Source organism: Narcine bancroftii, chromosome 10 (genome assembly GCF_036971445.1).
Source record: "Narcine bancroftii isolate sNarBan1 chromosome 10, sNarBan1.hap1, whole genome shotgun sequence".
NCBI lineage: Eukaryota > Metazoa > Chordata > Chondrichthyes > Torpediniformes > Narcinidae > Narcine > Narcine bancroftii.
This window is the reverse complement of record NC_091478.1, coordinates 9538889-9560104: the sequence shown is the minus strand read 5'-3', so window position 1 is coordinate 9560104 and position 21216 is coordinate 9538889. Positions and strand designations below refer to the sequence as shown.

Here is a 21216-nt window from a genome sequence, read left to right as displayed (position 1 = left end):
AGGGAGGAAGGGACAGGGGGAGGGGCACAGGCTAAATGGTAAAAGGTGGAATCAAGTGTTGGAGGTCAGCTTACTATTCTATTTCTGAATCTATTCCTCCATGATATTTAGGTCTGGATCAAGATGCACTCTGCTTTGTTGAATATGGCTCCTTCTCAGAGCAAGCTCATGTTCAAACATCTTCAAACCTCAGAATTTAGGCCTCAGGGTCACCTTTAACAACTCAATCCCGAGTTCTTGTTACAGTGGATCTACGGACGCTTGGGTATCTCTGGGGGCACCCTCTTTTGCTTCTCTCTCTCTCTCTGACTCCAAGTCTGACTGTACGTGGCGCTTAGGCAATTCTCACCGGTGGTGAATCTGTCTGCTTTACAGCAGACAAAAAGAAATGTCATGTAATATAATGTTTTATTACTATGATAATAAAGTGGATTTTGAATCTCGAATATTGAGTTAAATCATTCCACATTCCTACACAAGAGGATTAATTTGATATTGTTCTCTGATCTATTACTTGTTTAAAACCTGATAAGACTAAGGAGATAGTCTCTGCCTCCTAATATCTTTCTTGTGCAATAATAAAAACACACCAAATTGCTGGAGGAGCTCAGCTGATCCTTTCAGCGTCCATAGGAGACAAATATATAGCTGACGTTTTGGGCCTGAGCCCTTCTTCAAGGAATAAGCAGAATGAGTCAGAAGCAGGAAATCTCAGTAAGTCTCAGAATTCAGACAGTGCCGGCTGGGGAAGGAATCCAGACCAACACAAGGTGTTCATTGGATACTATAAGGGAATTAAGAATTGATCATGTTTTTGTGAAGAGACAGAGATGGGGGAAGAAGTGAGGAGGGATTTTAACAAGAGCCAAAGAAGTCGATATTAATGCCATCCAGTTAGATGGTGCCCAGTCAGAAGATTAGGTGTTTTTTCTCCAATTTGCGGGCAGTCTCAGTCTGGCAGTGCAAGGGATCATGAACAGATATGTCTGCAAGGAAATAGATGGGGAACAGAAATGGGTGACCACTGGGAGATTGCAGCGAACAAAGCTGCACATGCCTCGGGCTAATGATGCTGAACTTTTCTTCTGTCCTGCGAAATCTCTTGTGCAATAATATTCTTTTTATATACATACCTGGATATTCAGCCTGCCTCTGTGAGCCCCCAAACCATAACGTTGAATAGTAGATGCTTGAAGTTGAAAATCATCCACTCGCAATGTCTCCAAGCCTAGGGGAGGGCATTCTGTTAAAAAAAAACAAAGATATAATTCAAACCTGGTTTACACCAAAATGAAGCAATGTCCTAATGCTGGTGGGTAGATCAAAATTGGTTCCTTTATGATCAGTACGAATCAGTGGTCTCTCTCTGTGTTGAAATTCTTCTGTGACTCCATCTTTCTACAGAACAGATATATGTTTGCCACAAAGTGTGAAATGGCCCCTTGGGAAATGCTATAGACCTGGAATCTATGGGTCTAACCTGACATACCCTGTGTCTGTTTCATATCCAACTCAGCACTGCAGATACAAATTTCTGTTCCAATCACAACACTGCTGTATTGGAATTTCATATGGCCAGACAATTAAACTCAAGCTACTCAACGCAGGCAAAACAGCTTTGCAGGATTGAAAAAGTTCCATCTAATCTGATAGCTAAAGCCTTGCTCTGTGCACCTGTATTGTGAAGAGCTAATACAAAATAAACTTACATGAGCCATATCAAAATCACCAGCTAATCTACTAATCTCCAACACATTAATATTTAAACGTCCGTCACAAATATTTCAGTTCCTCACCTGAACTCTATTCTTCCTTATATATGCAAACATTTGATGGTAATGTACACAAGAAAGAAATTAAACCCATCTCCAGCCGTCATTGATAATGGTATGAGTTGTTGCTCATTCAAAATGTTTAATAACACTCCAGCTGGCTCCAGTCATTCCAAAACCATAAATCATAGTTACAAATGAAATTTGTAACGGAAAAGAAAATCCACTGGGATATAACAAAATTGTTACAGTATAATGTTATTTAACAACTGTACTTCATTTAAATTACATAAATCTGACCTAAGAGATGTCTATTGCAGTATTTTAAACAGAATGTTAATAGGCTTTCAGACAAGTCTCATGGGTTTAATAAATGTGCTTTAGAATTACATCTAAAACACAATATATTGTCATTATAATGTGATATACTGTCTGCTAGGCATGCAGAGGAAAGAGGAGGTCACATCCAATGATGTACTGTATATGGCTGGATTATAACTGTCTTGTATGAATTAAGTAACATTTGATCATTACACACTGCAGAAGGCATCAATGTTGAACTGTAGGATCTAAGGTCTTTTAAAATTGCCACTGCTTCTAAAACTGTGATCAGACAGAGAAGTAAATGATACAAGGAGATATTGAAGAAGGGGATTAGGTAGTGTAATGCTTCTGTATGAAACTGAGAAATGACATTTTCAATAAAAAATAAAATCTGAATCATTATTAATCTTTAAAAAAGATAGAAGATCTGACACAAAACATGGTCCCGTTTATCTTAGTATTGCCAATATCTGAATCGACATGAATACTTCCACTTTCAGTGCTTGATAAATCATTTGATCATTGAATGTCCTAGATGTCAGACTTTGAGAACTGTATTCACCAAGATATGTTATCAGTGTTTTCAGTTGTTAAATATTCTGCAAATTATATGTATATTTCATAGAAAAGAGGTACAGGAATACCTTTGAACCTGCACCACTATTTAATATGATCATGGCTGACCATGCAACTTCAGTACTCCATCCCTACTTTATCCAAATATCCCTTGATCCTTTTACCCATAGGTTGAAGTTTATTAACATCCAATTATACAAGTACAACCTGACAAAACTGCACTCTCTGTTCCTTGCTTCACACACACCACACACACACACACAAACAAGTGATACATAAATCGTATATTCTCAGAGAGTTTGTATGTGCAGTTCATTCATTTGTTCAGCTGTCTCACTGCCCATTGGAAGAAGGGCCACAAACAACACATTTTTTGAGTATATCTAATGAACTGTCCTCAGCACTTTCTGTGACAAGGAGTTCCACAAGTTCACAACTCTCTGAGTGAAGATGTTTCTCCTCATCTCAGTCCTAAATAGCTTCCCCTTCATCCTTAGACTGTGTCCCCTTGATCTGGACTTACCAAACATCAGGCACATTCTTATTCATAGTCTTCTAACTTCCACTGAGTATAACCCTGATCTGATCTATCCAGTCTGTCAGTCCTCCAATCCCAGAAATTAGTCTGGTAAACCTTTGTTACACTCCCTCAATAACAAAACTTTCCTTCTTCAGATTAGGAGATTAACATTGTACACAATACTCAAGGTGTGGCCTTACCAATTGCAATGAGATCCCCCTGCTTCCATATTCTAAGATCTTGCAATAAAAGCCGAGCTGACATTTGCTTTCTTCACTCTTGTTACGCCTGCATGCAATGACTGATACACAATTATACCTCCCATTTTCTTAATTTGTCACCATTCAGAAAATAATTTGCTTGTTATTGCCACTAAAGTGGAAACCCTCTTACTTATCTACATTATACTTCAACTACCATGCATTTTCCTATTTTCATAATCTGTCCAAGTTACCTTGCAGCCTCTTGGAATCTTCCTCATGGCTCATACTACCACCAAGATTAATATCATTTGCAAACTTAGAAATATTACATTAAACTCCTTCTCATGGTCATCAATATATATTGTAAACACCTGGGGTCCCAGCAGTGAACCTTGTGGTGCCCACTAGTTTGAAAAGGACCCATGTATGTTCTGTGCAAGGTTTCTCTCATACTCTATTTTCCCTGTTCTAATTAGACTCTGACTTCCTCTGCTAAATTGCTCCTAGTCCTTCTTTGGTTTTAATGCCATTCCCGATTTCCCTAGTTGACATGGGTTAGCTACTGTCCCCTTTTTATTTTTATAATTTCTGAAGTTCTGCCACATGATCCTGCTACTTACTGTCTGACAACCATTATGTGTACTTTGACAATCTATCATCGCCAATTCATTTAATCATAATTTTCTTTAAGTTCTGGACCCAATATTCTGAATTAACAGTCTCACTCTCCATTCCATGAAAAAAATCTACAATATTGTGGTTACTCTTCCCCAAGAGGCCTCACATGACAAGATTGCTAATAAATCCTGCCTCATAATACCCAGTCTAAGATAGCCTGCTCTCTAGTTGGCTTCTTTAGATACTGGTATAATACTGACAATTTTTCATGATTAGAAAACATAATTCCCTGATTATATAATATAGGCCAATACTTAAGCACAGTTTTGTAACATCTGGGCAGAAGAAAATTCAAGACCATGATCAACAGTGCTCCATTTGGCAATTTCTGCTCTTCAAATAACATTGTACAACATCATAGTACAAAACACTATCATAAAACACTCCAATTTCACCTTTAGATCCCCATGTCTCCTTAATTAATCTCATCCACACAATCACAAATTCTCTGAAAATTATTACATTAAACCTGTCCCTCTGTTTGAGGGTGCTAATGACACTCCTGACCAATAGAGGGAGTCAGAGATAAGTTAATGCAGCTTCGGTTGGATTCAAGATGGATGCCTCCACAGAGTCTTGCGTGTACTTTAGATGACCACAAAATGAGCTGATTAGTTATTAAGCTCATTGATTGTAATGCAGGTAATTATTACATTTCTGTTGCACTTAAATTATAATGATTTCTGCACATCACCAGCATAAACAGCCTTCTTAATTGGTAGCATATGTCTGGAGAACAGCTCATATAAGAACTTTCAGTTATTGCTGGCCCCAGATTTCGAATTATCTCCTTCCTTCTCTTAGAGATGCTTTCTCTCTGGAGAAGATTCAGACAGGCACTCATTAGAAAATTTGATTCATCAGGTGTTATATTACCCGAAAAAGAGGAGCCTACAACCTGCTTTAGTGCAGAATTAGAAGCCTTCATTGAGATGGTTAACAATAAGAGATATCTGGATTTGGGGAAGGCAAGGATAATGTTAATGCCAGGTACATAGCCTTACAACTTGGTGCAAATACTGCCAAAGCCATGATTGAAGTAAAAACACAATAGGGCAGCACGATTGGTATAAGCGTAATGATTAGCACACCACCAGTGATTGGGATCAGACCTGAGTTCAAATCACATGCTGTCTGTAAGGAGTTTGTACATTCTCCCAGAGTCTGTGTGGGTTTTCTCTGGGGGCTCCAGTTTCCACCCACCCTACAAAACCTATTGGCATATAGGTTAATGGGGTGTAAAATGGGCGACACAGTCTCGTAGGGCCAAATTGTCCTGTTACAGTGCTGTATGTCTAATTTAAAAAAAAAACAATGCTGGAGAAACAGTGTATTTTATATCGGCAAGATAAAGATACATGACCAATATTTTGGGCCTGAGCCTTTCCTCAAGGTATACCACCTCATAGTTCAATGTGTAATCAAAGGCACATGGAAGGGAAACAGGCGATTTGTCTACATTCGTTTAAAATGCAGCATTGAAACATTTTAATCTTTCTTTAAATTTTTGCTTGAAAAAAAACAAGCCCATATGCTCATGGTTAGCATGGGAAAGAGTAAGCAGATATTAATATCACACTCAGATTAATTCTTTCACAATAATGACTACGAGCTGAGGCAATATTGCTACTGTCGTCTACACTGTTACCCAACTCTTCCTCCTCATCCAACCAATGTGTGCAAGCAGCAAGGTTAAAGGCTATAGTGTGCATCAAACAGCAGACCAGATGACATCAGATACCTGGGGGTGACAAGCATGGCAGGGTGCCTCCAGAGTAGGTTAGGCATGGAAAGTATAGTTCCAACCTGCCAGCGTCTATCCCATTTTGGGTGGTTTTCATTAAGGTTTACTCTCTGGCTGTGTGTGAGGTGTGAATGGCAGATGAGTCATGCAATCAGAGGATTGTCCTTGATGCCAAGTACTGGGTTTCTGCAGTTTGTCAAGTGCTGCTAATATAGCAGACTGCTGAAGAACCAAGAATTTGCAATGCCAAGACACTACACGATTAACACCACACACCAGCTGGCCCTTCAGGGAATTTAAGCCCACGTGATCCTCATATAAGGTGCAATAGAAACATGGGACCCACAAGCCATGTGCACAAATTTACCCTGCACCAGATGGTCCATGAAATCCAAGCAAAGCCATCTGGTCACACTGGGCTCGAGTGAGAAAAAAATCAGATTATTTCCCTTTCATATAGGATAGCCTGAATAATCTCCCTTACGCAATTATTCATGTCAAACTCTGTGATATTTCAAATGACTCCAGCTCAACCCTTAAAAAATATAGTTTCACAAATGCATCAATTTGACAACAAATGGAAATGCTGTCATTTAAAAGAGAAAAGACTGAAAATAATTAGCAGAACACACAGGATCTGTGGGAAGAAATCTGATGACTTTTCATTGGAATTAAACACTGTTCTTGGCTTATTTTGAAGTTGGGACATTCATTGCAATATATGGAAAATTCTGAGTAACTTAACTTCCAACATACTGTAAATGTACAAATTAAGAGCAGAGTTGGCCACAGCTCCTCAAGTCTCCCCCACCATTTAAGAGGATTCCAGGGCAGTAGATGTTGTCCACATGGATTTTGACAAGGTTCCAAATGGTAGGCTGGTCTGGAAAGTTACATCTCTTAGGATCCAGTCTGAGCTAGCGAACTAGATACAAATGGGCTTGTTGAAAGAGTTGGGGGATGGTAGTGAAGAGTTGATTTTTTAGATTGGAAGCCTGTGACCAGTGATGTGCCACAGGGGGGGTCGGTGTTGGGTCCAGAGTCCACTGTTATTTGTTATCCTCATTAAAACTTTGGATGAGAATATACTTGGCAAGCTTAGTGAGTTTGCAAATTACTCCAAAATTGGTGGTATAATGGACGGCAAAGACAGTTATCTAAGATTATAACTGAATCTAGATCAACTGGGAGAGTGAGCCAAGGAATGCCAGATGGAATGGAACACAGACAAAGCGATGCATTTTGGTGAAGTTAAACGGGCCAGGACTTTCCCAGTAAATGGCAGAGTTCTGAAGAGTTGTAGACATAAGAATACAAGTTCATATTTCCCTGAAAGTGGCAAGATAGGTAGAATGGGTAGTGAAGAAAGAGTTTGGTCTGCTTGCCTTCATCCATCATGGCACTAAATACAAGGGTAGGTCTGTCATGTTACAGTTTACAAGACTTTGGTGACACCACACTTGGGAGCATTTTGTTTGGGGATGTATATGTGTGTGTGTGTGTGTGTGTGTGTGTGTGTGTGTGTGTGTGTGTGTGTGTGTGTGTGTGTGTGTGTGTGTGTGTGTGTGTGTGTGTGCGCTTCATAATGTTTGGGACAAAAACACCCTTTCCCTTCATTTTTCCCTGTGCTCTACAATTATAAATTTGTAATCAAACAATTCACATGCAATTAAAGTCCACACTCCAGATTTTACGCAAAGTTATTTATAAACATCTTGGTTTGCCTATGAAGAAATTACAGCACTTTTTATACATATTTCTCTCATTTCAGGGCTCCATAATATTTGGAATATTTGGCTTCACTGGTGTTTGTGAGTACTCAGGTATGTTTAATTGCTTCACTGGTACAAGAGGGCAAGGCTTGCTTCTAAGCTTTTGACCACCATTGGAGTATGTAGTTGCTATTTTTCTACACGAGGACCAAAGTTACACCAATGAAAGTCAAATAAGCCATTATGAGGCTGAAAAACAAGAATAAAACACAAACAGGCATTGTTCAGACCTGAGGATTATTAAAATCACCTGTTTGGAACTTTATTATGAAGAAAGAGCGTACTGGTGAGCTCAGTAATCGCAAAATGACTGGTAGGCCAAGGAAGACCTCCACTGCTGGTGACAGGAGAAATCTCAACATAATGAAGAAAAATCCCCAAACGCCTGTCCGACAAATCAGAAACACTCTTCAGAAGGCAGGTGTGGATGTGTCAATGACTACTGTCCACGGAAGACTTCATGAACAGAAATACAGATGCTACACTCCAGAATGCAAACCACTACTTAGCCTCAGAAACAGGATGGCCTAGATTACAGTTTGCCAAGAACTATTTAAAAGAGCTTGCGCAATTAACAAAAAAGGTATTATAGACAGATGAGACCAAGATTAACTTGTATGAGAGTGATGACAAGGGCAAAGTGTGGAGGCGTAAAGAAACTGCCCAAGAAACAAAGCATACCACCACATCTATAAAACAAGGTGGGGAGGATGTTATGGGCTGGGCATGTATGGCTGCCACAGGTACTGGAGTACTAAGAACCATAGAACGCTATAAGACAGAAAAGAGGCCACATTTTGCCCTTCTAGATTATGCCAATCACTACTCCGCTAGTCCCACCAACCTGTTCCCATTCCATAACCCTCCAGACCTCTCCCATCCATATATCTTTCCAATCTATTTTTAAAATTTAAGACTGAGCCTGCATTCACCCCATCAGATCAGATGGCAGCCCATTCTACACTCCCATTACTCTCTGTGAAGAACTTTCCCCTAATGTTCTCCTTAAATCTTTCCCCTTTCAGCTTAAAACTATGACCTCTCATCTTGATCTCCTCCAATCTAACAGGAAAAAGCCCACTCGCATCCATTCGGTCTATATCTCTCATAATTTTGCAGTTTTAATGATGAATGTTTGTATATATTGTCATTGAAATAGTTCACAGTGAAATATTAAATAAATAAATAAATAGAAGCTCCCATGTCAGGAAGTCAGGGAGATTTGTCTTGAACATTATTCATTTTCATGAGCTGCACCAATACAGGTAAATTGAGAGTATTCTTGGACACTTTCCTGGCATATCTATTCAAATGGAAAAGGTTTCTGAGAGTCGGGGAGTAAATCACGATGCGATGTGTCCAGCCTCAGAATTGCATTTGCAACCAGTGTGTGGCTGGTCCAACTATGTTTGCAGTCAATACCGATTAAATGAAAAAGACTGTATGCTGATCTTGAGGGAACAATGTACATATCCAATTCCATTCACAAGACTGGGAAACGTCAAACATGCTTACATTAATTCCAAGCCTTCTGGGCTCAGTTATGAGGAAAGTTTTAAGCAACTTAAGTTATGAACACTTTTCAATGATGATCACAGATTCCATTGAGGATTCTTGAGCAATGTGTGACTTAAGTAAAAACACAATGCTGGAGAACACACAGCAGGTCAAACAGTGTATTTTATGTAGCAAAGATAACCAACGTAACCAACATTTTGGGCTTGAGCCCTTCATCAAGGTATGGACAAAATGTAGGCAGGTGTCTGAATAAAATGGTGGGAGTGGAGGGGCAATGGGAGAGCACAGGCCCAGTGCTCTGAGGTAATAGGTGGATAAGGGAGTAAGAGTACAACAGCAAGCAGGAGGAGGGAGGGGGATGACTCTGTGAATGGAGAGGGAAGGGGGTGGAGAGCTGGAGGAAAGGAGACAGCATGATAGGAAAGAAGGATAATGTAGAAACCAGAGAAGTCGATGTTAGTGCCATCCAGTTGGAGAGTGCCCGGACACAATATTAGGTGTTGCTCCTCCAATGTGGCTTTGGATTGGCAGTGCATGAGGCCATGGACAGACGTATCGATGTGGGAATGGGGCTGTGATGCACTGGGGTAACAGCAAGCAAGCACAAAACTCAAAAGACTGTACAACAGGCTTTATTCCAGTAAAGGACTGAATACCAGTTCAAGCCTTGGTGGCTCCCCATTTGACTGGTTCAGGAGGGGCCGGCTCAGGTTTATATTCAGGTCGGATGAATGATAGCTGGCCAGGTGGAGTCAGCCCCTTAGGTGGTCTTCCTGCAAGTACAGAGATCTCCCCCTGCAGTAGGCTGGTGGTCGTATCACCACAGAGGCGCAGAATTGAAATGGTTGTATACTGGAAGATCCCAATCATTGATGCAGACAGAGAGAAAGTTACTCAACAAAGCGATCTCTTAGTCTATGTTCAGTCTCTCAGATGTAGAGAATGCCACAATGGGAGCACCGAATTCAGTAGATGACTCCTGCAGATTCAGAAGCAAAATGTTGTGTCACTTAGAAGGACTGTTTGGAGCCCCAAATGGTGCTGAGGGAGGATGTGTGGGCACAAGTGTGCCTCCCACTGCAGTCACAGGGGAAGTTGTCAAGCAGACAACAAGTGAAAAGGATGAGTGAACAGGAGAGCTACAGAGGGAGCCATCCCTATGGAAGGCAGAGAGGGGAGCAGAAGGGAAGATGTGCCTAGTAGCGGGACCACACAAGAGGTAATGGAGTCTGCAGATGTTGGATGGGGAGGCAGGTGGGGTAGTAGGTGAGGTCAAGGGGAACCCCGTTCCTGTTGTTTCTAAGTGCAGAGGGAGCCAGGGCAGATGTGCAGGAAATGGAGGAGATACAGGTAATGGCTGAGTTGATGGAGATGGTTGGGAAGCCACATTCTTTGAAGGAGGAAGACATCTCGAATGATCTGAACTAGAAAAACTCATCTTGGGAGCAGATGCAACAGAGACAGAGTAAAAAAAGTGTCTGTAGACAGTTTGTCTCTCAAGATGGAGACAAAGATCAAGAAAGGGAGAGTGTCACTGGAGATGGACGAAGTGAATTTGAGGTCAGGGTGAAGGGTTTTGGCTCAAAATGACAATCATCCTTTTTCTCCCATTGTTACTGCTTAATAAGCAACATTGGTGTCTCTAGGGGGTTGCAGGGGGGTGCGGATCACAATGGGTGACACCATCAGAGGGGGTGATACCAAATTGACTGTCTATAAAATTTTTGTGCAGTGGTTCAGCAGAAATTTATTGTTTTATATAAAAATATCCCTGTAGTTAGTTATAACAACAAAAACATTTTTCGTAAGCCCTTCTTATATGTATCAATGTACCTATGGCTAAAACTCTATGCGAATTTACTTCTTGAACCTTCTAGTGCACTCCGGTCAGAGTTGTCATCATTACCCAACAATAATGATGCTTTGAATTATGTGGTTTCATCTACACGCGCTACAAGCATGCGCTCTTGTTTTCATTGCAGCTGGTGTTTTTATAATCACTGCTTTTGTAAAATTTTCCAGTTTTTTTTAGCTACAATATTCAGGTAATTAGTATTTGTAAACCTATATCAATAGCTTTTTTTTGAGAATGCCCTTTTCACATCATATTTTCCCTCCTCCATTCCTCTATCTTCTCTGGCACCCTGGTTCCCATCCCCCAGCTAATCTAGTTTAAACCCACCGGAGCAGGATATTAGTCACCCTTCAGTTCAGATGCAAAATGTCTCAATGGATCAGGTCGCACCTTCCCTGGAAGAGAGCCCAATGATCCAGAAATCTGAAGGCCTTCCACCTGCACCGTGCCTTTAGGCACATGTTAAGTGGCATTTTCCTCCTATTTCTAACCTCACTGGCACATGGCACGAGTAGCAATCCTGAGATCATAACCCTGGAGATCCTGTCCTTCAAACTAGCATCCCAAACTCCTTGCATGATCTCCTCACCCTTCTTACCCAAGTCATTGGTCCCTATATGGATCTCGACATCTGGGTGTTCACCTGGCCTCCTGAGAATGCCGTGAACTCAATCTGAGATATTTCAGATGCTGGCACCGGGGAGGCAACGTACCATCTGGGATACAATCTCTTTTACAGAATCTCTTATCTGTCCCCCTAACTGTGGAATCCCCTATCACTACAGCTTGCCTCTTCTCCTCCCTTCTCTTCTTAGCCACAGGACCAGACTGATTGCCATGGCTTGTGCCTGGTTGGTCCCCCACCCCACAGCATTCAAAATGGTATATTTGTTATTTTTTTGCTTTTAAAAAAAAAATTCAATCAATATGGAGTTACAAAACAAAATCAAAGAACATCACAGATATATACAACAAAGTACCAAAACCGAACTACATGATGATGTACAAAGAAGGAAGAATTAACACATTATTACAATGATCAAATTCTGCTCTATTGCTGATAAATACAAAATTACACACCATCCTGATCCTTCAAAAAAAAGTAGGAAACAGGACAAAAAAAGAGAAAAAATAAAAAGAGAAAGACCCCCCTCCCCTCCCCAAAGGAAAAATAAAGATGAAATTCTCCCATATAATGTGACAAAATCATCTGTTTCCCAAAAGCATTAATTACATACAGATGAAACCTTGCGTGATTCATCCAGAGCTTCCTTCCTCCCTTAAGGGATAGACATCGCTAGGGATACTGGAGATAGTGGTATTGGAGACCGGAGAGGGGGGATCATCAAAGGTTAACCCCTGTGTATCTTAAATACGGGTTCCATATTCTTAAAAACGTGTCGTAACAATTTCTGAAGTTGTAAGTAATCTTCTCCAGGGGAACACAACTATTTATTTCTGACTTCCAGCATGTCAAACTCCGTTGAGAATCAGATTTCCAAGTAATGACTATGCATTTCTAGGCCACCCCTAAAGTGAGTTTAACAAATGTCAGTTGATATTGACACAGCCTCATTTTAGGTTTCATATCTGCTAATTTCCCCAATAAAAACTATTCTGGCACCTGAGGGGATCAAATTCCAGTATTTATTTCCAGGACATTCCCCACATCTTCCCAGAAGGATCTCACCTTATGGCATGACCAGGTCAAAGGCAAAAAAAAGTCCCTATATCTTGACTGCATCAAAAACATAAATTAGATAATTCAGATTTCAATTTATTTAATTTTTGCAAGTTGGGTACAGCTGATGCAAAAAATTATATTTCACCAACCTATACCTTACATTAATTGTATTGCTCATGTTGTCCCGACACAGGTCAGACCAGCAAAATGGATCAATATCTATACCCAAATCTGATTCCCATCTCTCTCTTATCTAGTCCTTGTACAGGGGCTTCCGCCTGAAGTAAGAAATAAATTTCTTTGTGATCCCTTTTCGAACCAGTCTCTATTTCAGTACATTGCGGTAAGGCCAGTGCTGGGCCTAATTTATCCCTTAAATAAGATCTTAACTGAAGATAGCAGAAAAGGATGTATTTAAAACTCCAAATTTATTCCTGTTTTGTTCAAATGTCATAAATTGTCCCTGCTCAAAACCATCTTTAATATACTTGATCCCACTCTGGGACCAAGTTTCTAGAATGCTATTATCAATTGTTAACGGAATTTATTTATTTTGAGCTTGGGGTGTTTTGGATAAGGGGCCTCCCCTAACACCAATTTGACAATTGAGTTTATTCCAAATTGTAATAATATGTTTTAGTAAGGGGGCTTCCTTAGGATCAAATACAAATTTAGAATTCCATTTATATATAATTTTTTCTACTATCTTCTTACCAACCTTATGCAGTTCCAATCTTACCCAAGAAGACTTGCCTCCTCTGTTAAAGAGGGAGGTGACAAACTTCATTTGGGTTACCCAATAATTTTTTTTTAAGTCTGGAAGCTTTAATCCAAATTGACTCGTTATGTGCACGGTTTCATAATTCCAAAGGAAATGGGCCAATGACAATTTTTCTCAAGCAAAATATTTCAGTAACAATTGGGTCTAGGGCTGTGGTTCTCAACTTCCCTTCCCACTCACATCTCACCCTTATTAATAACAGAGCACTTATGGCATAGGGATTACTTAAGGTGGAATTTGAGTTTGGTGGTGGGGGGGGGGGGGCAGTTTGAAAAATAAACAGATACTCACAAAGAGAATTACTCTCAGTAACATGCTCAATTTATCCACTCTCCTGTCTACTCATAAGGCAATAATGGCTCTTTAACATGCTACAGTTAAACATTTAATCCATGTAATAAAGAATCTCTGCCCTTCAATGCACTTTAAGATGCCTTAATGATTTCTAATTGAAAATGTAAAGTTAAAACTGAACTTAGCAATTAGGGTCTTGATAAAGGGTACTGACTTGAAACGTTGACTTACTCTTTCTACCCATGGATGTTGTCTAACCTGCTCACTTCCTACTGTCATTCTTTAGCTGCTCAACATTCTAGCATTTGCAGTCTTTGAGTTTCTATTTCACAATTAAGGTTCAACTTCGATTTAGACCTTGACCTCATTCCAGGCAGCAAGCTTCAGTTACAGTTGTACTTATGCCAACAAACCATTTGGCGCAAATTGTTCCTGGATCAGAATGTAAGGACTAAACTTCCTACTAAAGTGACTTCTGCTGACAAGCATATGTTCTTATGAGGATCATCTGGCAGCAGGCCTTGGATAGTTCTGTGCTACGATGGAATAGGCTGCTAATCCTTGAGGTCTTTTCACATCTCTGCTTTTGCCTTTCAGGTAAATGTCTTTTTGGGAGCACATATTCAATACCACGTTGTGGTATTGCATGCACATATAATTGTCAGCTATTGTCATTACTTTTCTGGGTGGCAAGCACATGGCCAACAGCAGATATTATTTAGGTTCACAAGTTGACCATTTTGAATCCTCAACAACAAGGAAGAGCCATTGATTCCAGACCAAATGGGGAAATGAGGGGTCATGGTTTCCTTTAATGAATTGGAGGAGAAAGGAATGAATTGTTAAGCATTGAGCAGTCACTTTGAGAGTACATAAATCCAAAGCAATAGAAATAATTGATTGGAAGAAGTTGCTTGCTTGACAGATAGGCAGATGTTATAAGATGTTCTCTCTGAGCTCGAAAAATATACCCTATGTGAAAGATTTGTACATCTCAGTTGGTGGAAATGAAGATAGAATCATTAAGAAAGATAATATTGGTAAGTCATGTTATATGATTATGACATTTATAGAACAAAATAAATCATTCCTTAAATGGTGAAGCACATTTTAGTTAAAAATAGATCTAAGAGAACAGAAATAATCTCGTTTCCTGTGACATTTACTGTTTCTATCAGTGCCACGACTGAGGAGATTTGGGATAGATACTTGTTTATGATCACTATTCATTTCAGGCATGTTACCAGTATCATAAGTACACAAAGTCTGCCGTGATAAAAATCATTTGGCTAATAGAACAGAATATTATAGCATGGTACAGGCCCTTCAGCCCTTGATGTTGTGCTGATATATATTCCTACCATTTTTTAAAAATGTATTAAACCTTTTCTACTTCATAACATTTTTTCTTTCATCCATGTGCCTGTCTAAGAGCCTCCTAGACATTCCAGGCACCGACAACTCTGGGGGGTGTGTGTGTGTGTGTGTGTGTGTGTGTGTGTGTGTGTGTGTGTGTGTGTGTGTGTGTGTGTGTGTGTGTGTGTGTGTGTGTGTGTGTGTGTGTGTGTGTGTGTGTGTGTGTCTATTAGAATTTTATTGACCTCTGCTAAGCCTTCTCTCCAAAGAGAACATTCCCAGCTCTGCTAACCTTGCCTCATAAGACATTTTCCAATCCAGGCAACATCCTGGTAAATCTCCTCTGCACCCTCTCCATACCTTCTACATCCTTCCTATAATGAGGTGACCAAAACTAAACATAATTAAGATTTGTAGAGTTGCAACATGACCTCTTGTTTCTTGAACTTAATCTCCTATTAATGAAGCCCAACATCCCATAGGCCTTCTTAACTATCCTATCAATCTGTGCAGTAACCTTGAATACCTTTGATTCCACACTGAGAAAAAACAATTATTGATCTTAAAATATAGTGATAACGAACATCGTAACTTCGAAAAATCGTAAGTCAGATCATCATGAATAGAGAAGCATCTGAATATCTTAAAGTACTTTTTGGGCACTGTTGTAATGTCAAAAATGTGTCCTCCAAATTGTGCAGAGTAATATCCCGTAAATATCATCATGAAAACAACCAAATACTCAGTATTTGAAGTTATGAGGTGATAGATATAGTGCACATGTGGAAACTAGACTCAATTTAGGCCTGAGGCTTGTTGGGACAGATTGTTTTGGAGGGTGTTTCTGAGTTACCTGCTGCGTCTGGGCTCTGCACTGATTTGTAGAGGCCCTCTTGTGGGGGGGGGGGGGGGGGGGAGAGGGGTGTGAAAAGACTCTCAGGATTTCTCTGGTGACCTTGAAATGTCCAAAATTTGGAAGGGACAAATGGCAGGAAACAAGTTGCACTTTCCTCTTTTTTTTCATGGGCCTGTCTCCACAAGGATATATATTTTGTGTTCCCTCTAGATTAGAAACAAAAATCAACTATAGCAGGGTGAGTGTCTGAGCTTGGTCCTGGCCAATCTGCACCTTATCTTGCAAAAAGCTGCAGTGATCGGGTCCAAAATCCCAGGAAGGTTCACCACCCAGTGGAGAATTTATTTTCCTAACTGTTCTTGAAGGTTGTTGAGTTTTACTTGCCTTCTTTATTCTGATGGTCATCATCCAAGTTAAACATTTTGCTTATTGCATGTTTCTACACAATGCATATTTTCCATGATTTTGAGGACCTTTTGCATAGCTCTGCTCAGCTTCCTTTCTGATTCAATGAAAATAACTCGAGTTGCTTAAGACTTTCTTCATAATCTGGCCTGCCAAAGCCTGGAATCAACCCAAAACTTTTCTCTGAAATATTTCCAAAACACCTATATCCTTTTTCAGATAGGGTGACCAATAAATTGGAACTAGCCCCACAATTTTTCTCATTAGTAATCCAGTTCTCCAAAGACTGAACCTGATCTGCCTCATTTATCAAAATTTACACTGTGATCTTTGTTCAAGAAATTTTTTATGTCTTGCATGTTTTAAAGCACTTGTAGAATTAACATTTCCCTCTTCACCTTTTCTCTCACCCTTCCATTTTAAAGACATTTACTAAGTGTTTTTATTTCCGGTTTTATTTCCGGTTTTTGAGAAGTCAGCTGTTCAAAGCAATGTCAGTGTAGTCAACCAATCCAGCACTTTTACTTCTTGCCACATAATGATAGTTGCATCAAAACCACTCCTTTCCTTACTTGAAAGTTGTCAAAAATCTGCAAGGATTGACTTTGGAGCCAAGTGTTCAAGGACATGGCACCATATGGTAAAGTGCATCTGAATGTCAATCAGAATGACATTCCTGTACTGGAGAAATGTGGTGATCCTACCCAAGAGGCCCAGCAGCCAGCACACACGTTCACTGGAAGTCACCTTGGTATTTCTGAAATCTGAATGAATGATAACAATCAGTTATGCAGACATCACAGTAATAAGAAGAACTGCTGGAGTAGAAAACCACTGGCCTGTTAAGTGGCGGACTGAAAGCCATTGCTGGTGCTACTCACCAGTCCTCCTCTACTACTGCTGTTTCCTTGCCCCTGATATTGGCCTCAATTACTACCAAGCCTGAACTGTAATTGAATACCTTTGAAATAAGACTAACAAATCATGAGATAAGAGGGAAAGGAAACTTTGACAGTTAACAGGATTGAGAAATATTTCTATTATCTATTCACAATGGCATTAATAAACCAGGACACACACAGTAACAATTCTGATTCCTTCACCGTTCATTAACTTTGTTTGGAATGCACCTTTCATTTCATTTGAAATAATTCCAGACCAAAGAAGTCTGTATTTTTCAAACAAAGAAGATCTGATTGAAATTTATGGATGTGTTTTTTTTTCTGATATTCTGTTTGCCATGGTGAATTTTGCATTGTAAGTCTGATAGAAAATGTGTTTGATTTTTCTCACACATTCATGGGAACCCAGGTTCGGATCCAATGTTGCTTATAAGCAGTTTGTTTGTTTTCCCCGTGTCTGTGTGGGTTTCCTCTGGGAATTCTGATTTCCTCCCACCCTCCAAAAACATATGGGGATGTAGGTTAATTGGGGTATTTGAGGAGGCACAGGCTCGTGGGCCAGAAGGGCCTGTTAATGTAACTCGCTCATTACCCCACCAATCACATGGGAGAGGCAGCAAATGGTGAAAAGATGTATCTACTGTTGATTCTGGAAAATATCTAGGAAATATACCTCTGTTCAAACAAACTAAAATCCAAAGGACCAAGATAATTGCATTGAAGTGCCTGTCCAAATTGACTCATAATTATAATTAACCAATAATATAAACACAATCTGCCGAACGAATTTGGCTTATCAGGGGCGTCACTAAGGTTGGTGTCAACCCCCTTCCTCCCACCCACGTCCCCCCCCCACATAGACCTCCTCCCATACCAGACCACACAGAATCCTCAGCAATGTTTTTTGTACTAATGTTACTTGTAAATCGTAATTCCCATATATCACTGAACAGCAATAGTAGTGAGATAAACAGCCAGCAAAATTAAAATTACACCTGTAAATTACAATATCATATACACAGCCTAAATGTATTTACATTTACATAGTATTATGTGGTTAAACTGAAAAGGGGAGGAGTGGCATTTCTCATCATGGAAAATATCACAGTTGAGCTCTGGCAGGACAGACCAGAGGGCTCGTCTACTGAGGATACATGGGTGGAGCTAAGGAATGGGAAAGATATGACCTCACTCATGGAGTTGTATATTATAGACCACCCAATAGTCACAAGAATTGGAGGAGCAAATGTGTAGAGAGATAGCAGACAGCTGCAGGAAACACAAGGTTGTAATAGTAGGAGATTTTAATTTTCCACATATTGACTGGTACTCCCATACTGTAAATGGGCTGGATGGCCTGGAGTTTGAAAATATATTCAGGAAAGTTTTCTAAATCAATTATCAATGAGAGAGAGAGTGCAATACTGGATCTCCTTATAGGGAACGAGACAGGACAGGTGACAGTGATCCTCTAATGCAATTAGTTTCAAGTTAATTATGGAGAAAGACATGTCTGGGGCGAGAGTTGAGATTCTAAATTGAAGAAGGACCATGGATTGAGAATGAGAAAGGATCAAGAATACGTGGATTGGGATAAGCTATTTTCAGGCAAGGATGTGCATGGCAAGTGGAGGGCTTTCTAAGGTGAAATTTTGAGAGAACGGAGTTGGTATGTTCCCATCAGGATTAAAGGCAAGGTTAGCAGCCATAGGGAACCTTTGTACTCGAGGGATATTGGGGATCTAGTTCAAAAGAAGAGTACTTTTTAAGCAGGTTTAGGCAACATGGAGGAAAGAAGGTTCTTGAGGAGTATAAAAAATGCAAAAAGGTTGCTTTGGCAGACAATGTGAAGGAAAATCCTAAGGGTTTCTGCAGGTATATTAAGAGCAAAAGGATAGTAAGGGACAAAATTAGTCCCCCTGACGATCAGAGTGGCCGGCTTTGAATGGACCCAAAAGAGATTCATCAGTATTCATTCAGGGAACAGCCACAAAGTCATGGGAAGTAAGGCAAATAAGCAGTGAAGTCACAGAACCTTCACAGATTAAAGAGGAGGAAGTACTTGCTGTCTTAAAGCTAATAAGGGTGGGTAAATCCCAAGGGCCTGGCAAGATAGTTCTTCAGACCTTGAGGTAGGTTAGTGTAGAAATTGGAGGGTTCTGGCAGAAATATTTAAAATGTCCTCAGCCACGGCTATGGTGTCAGAGGATTGGAGGATAGTTCACATTGTTCTGTTGTTTAAATAAAGGCTCCAAAAGTAACCCTGGAAATGATGGGCCTGAAATCAGTAGTAGGTAAATTATTGGAAGGTTTTTCTAAGCGATCGGATATACAATTATTTAGATAGCCAGAAAATGATTATTAGGGATAGTCAACATGGCTTTGTGCATGGTAAGTCATGTTTAAGCAATCTTATAGAGTTTTTTGACGAGGTTACTAAGAAAGTTGATGAAGGAAAGGCTACATGGACTTTAGTAGGCCACATGGGAGATTAGTCAGAAAGATTCAGAGACTAGGTATTCATGGTGAGTAGTGAACTGGATTCGAAAATGGCTGGATGGGAGACGCCAGAGAGTAGTGGAGGATGATTGCTTCTCAGACGGGAGGCTATTGTTGTTCGTCATCTATATCAATGATCTGGATGATAATGTGGTAAACTGGATCAGCGAGTTTACAGGTGACACTAAGATTGGAGGTGTTGTGGACAGTGAAGTAGGTTTTCAAAACTTTCAGAGGGATCTGGACCAGATGGATAAATGGGCTGAAAAATGGCAGATGGAATTTAATGCAGACAAGTGTGAGGTGTTGTATTTTGGAAGGACAAATCAAGAAAGGACATACAAAGGAAATGGTATCGCACTGAGGAGTGCAGTAGAACAGAGGGATCTGTGAATATAGATTATACAATTCCCTAAAAGTGGTGTCACAGGTGGATAGGATTGTAAAGAAAGCTTTTGACAGATTGGCCTTCATAAATCAAAGTATTGAGTAAAGGAGTTGAGATATTATGGTAAAGTTGTACAAGACATTGGTGAGGCCAAATGAGGAGTATTGTGTGCAGTATTGGTCAACTAACTACAGGAAAGATATCAATGACAGAAAGAGTGTAGAGAAAATTTACTAGGATGTTGCCTGGACTTCAGGAACTGAGTTACAGGGAAAGGTTAAACAAGTTAGGACTTTATACCGTGGAGCATAGAAGAATGAGAAATTTGATAGAGGTATTTCAAATTATGAGGGGGATAGACAGAGTAAATGTAGGTTGGCTTTTTCCACTGAGGTTAGATGTGGTACAAACTAGAGCAGATGGGTTAAGAGTGAAATGAGAAACATTTAGGGAACATGAGGGGGAACTTTTTCCACAGAGAGGTTGGAGTGTGGAATGAGCTGCCATTGTGGGCTCAATTTTAACATCTAAGAATAATTTGGATAGGTACGTGGTTAGGAGCAATATGGAGAGCTATGAACTGGGTGCAGGTCAGTGGAACCAAACAACAAAACAAAATGGTTTGGTATAGACTAGAAGGGCCAAATGGACCGGTTTCTGTGCTGTAATGCTCGATGGAGGCACTGCCTTGGGAAAAAGGTTGGCTTTATTTCCAAAAGATGTCTGTTGAATTTCAATATCCCAACAAAATGGTGGTGACGGAGATTAGGGGAAAGAAGGATGGCTAGGAGTGTGCGTGTTTGCGTACCAGCACTTCAAACCAAGATCTCCTGGCATTTATCGTTTCATAATTACTTCAATATAACAACTAACATATCAACAAGTTCTTAGGTTCCAGATCAAATGTAATTACAACTGATTTTCACTTCAAGGCCACAATGCAGCATAACATATTATAAATTTTGGAGCTGGCTTCAAGGACTCCAGACACTTCAAGCTGCCAAAAGTTCAATGTGTCCTCTCTGGATATCACGTTGAGAGCTGCAGTCTCGCACTAAACTTCCATTCAGATGAAAAATATACTTCAGA

The 21216-nt window shown here is 40.0% G+C and overlaps 1 protein-coding gene and 1 long non-coding RNA gene across 17 annotated transcripts in view; both read right to left on the bottom strand.

Moving 5' to 3' along the window:
- cpxm2 (carboxypeptidase X (M14 family), member 2) overlaps positions 1–21216 on the bottom strand; it is a 172389-nt gene that overhangs the window by 141043 nt on the left and 10130 nt on the right. For all 16 annotated transcript variants that reach the window (XR_011345305.1, XR_011345306.1, XR_011345304.1 and 13 more), the window contains exon 3: positions 1134–1243. Coding sequence is in view for 10 of the 16 variants with exons in the window: in XM_069899760.1 (XP_069755861.1) it covers positions 1134–1243 (110 nt within the window). In the remaining 6 variants the exon portion in view is untranslated. The remainder of the gene's footprint in view (positions 1–1133; positions 1244–21216) is intronic.
- LOC138744138 (uncharacterized) lies at positions 9724–11753 on the bottom strand. The gene is made up of 2 exons (XR_011345313.1): positions 11561–11753; positions 9724–10086 (listed from the first exon to the last, which is right to left on the bottom strand). It is a non-coding gene; the product is annotated as an uncharacterized lncRNA (long non-coding RNA).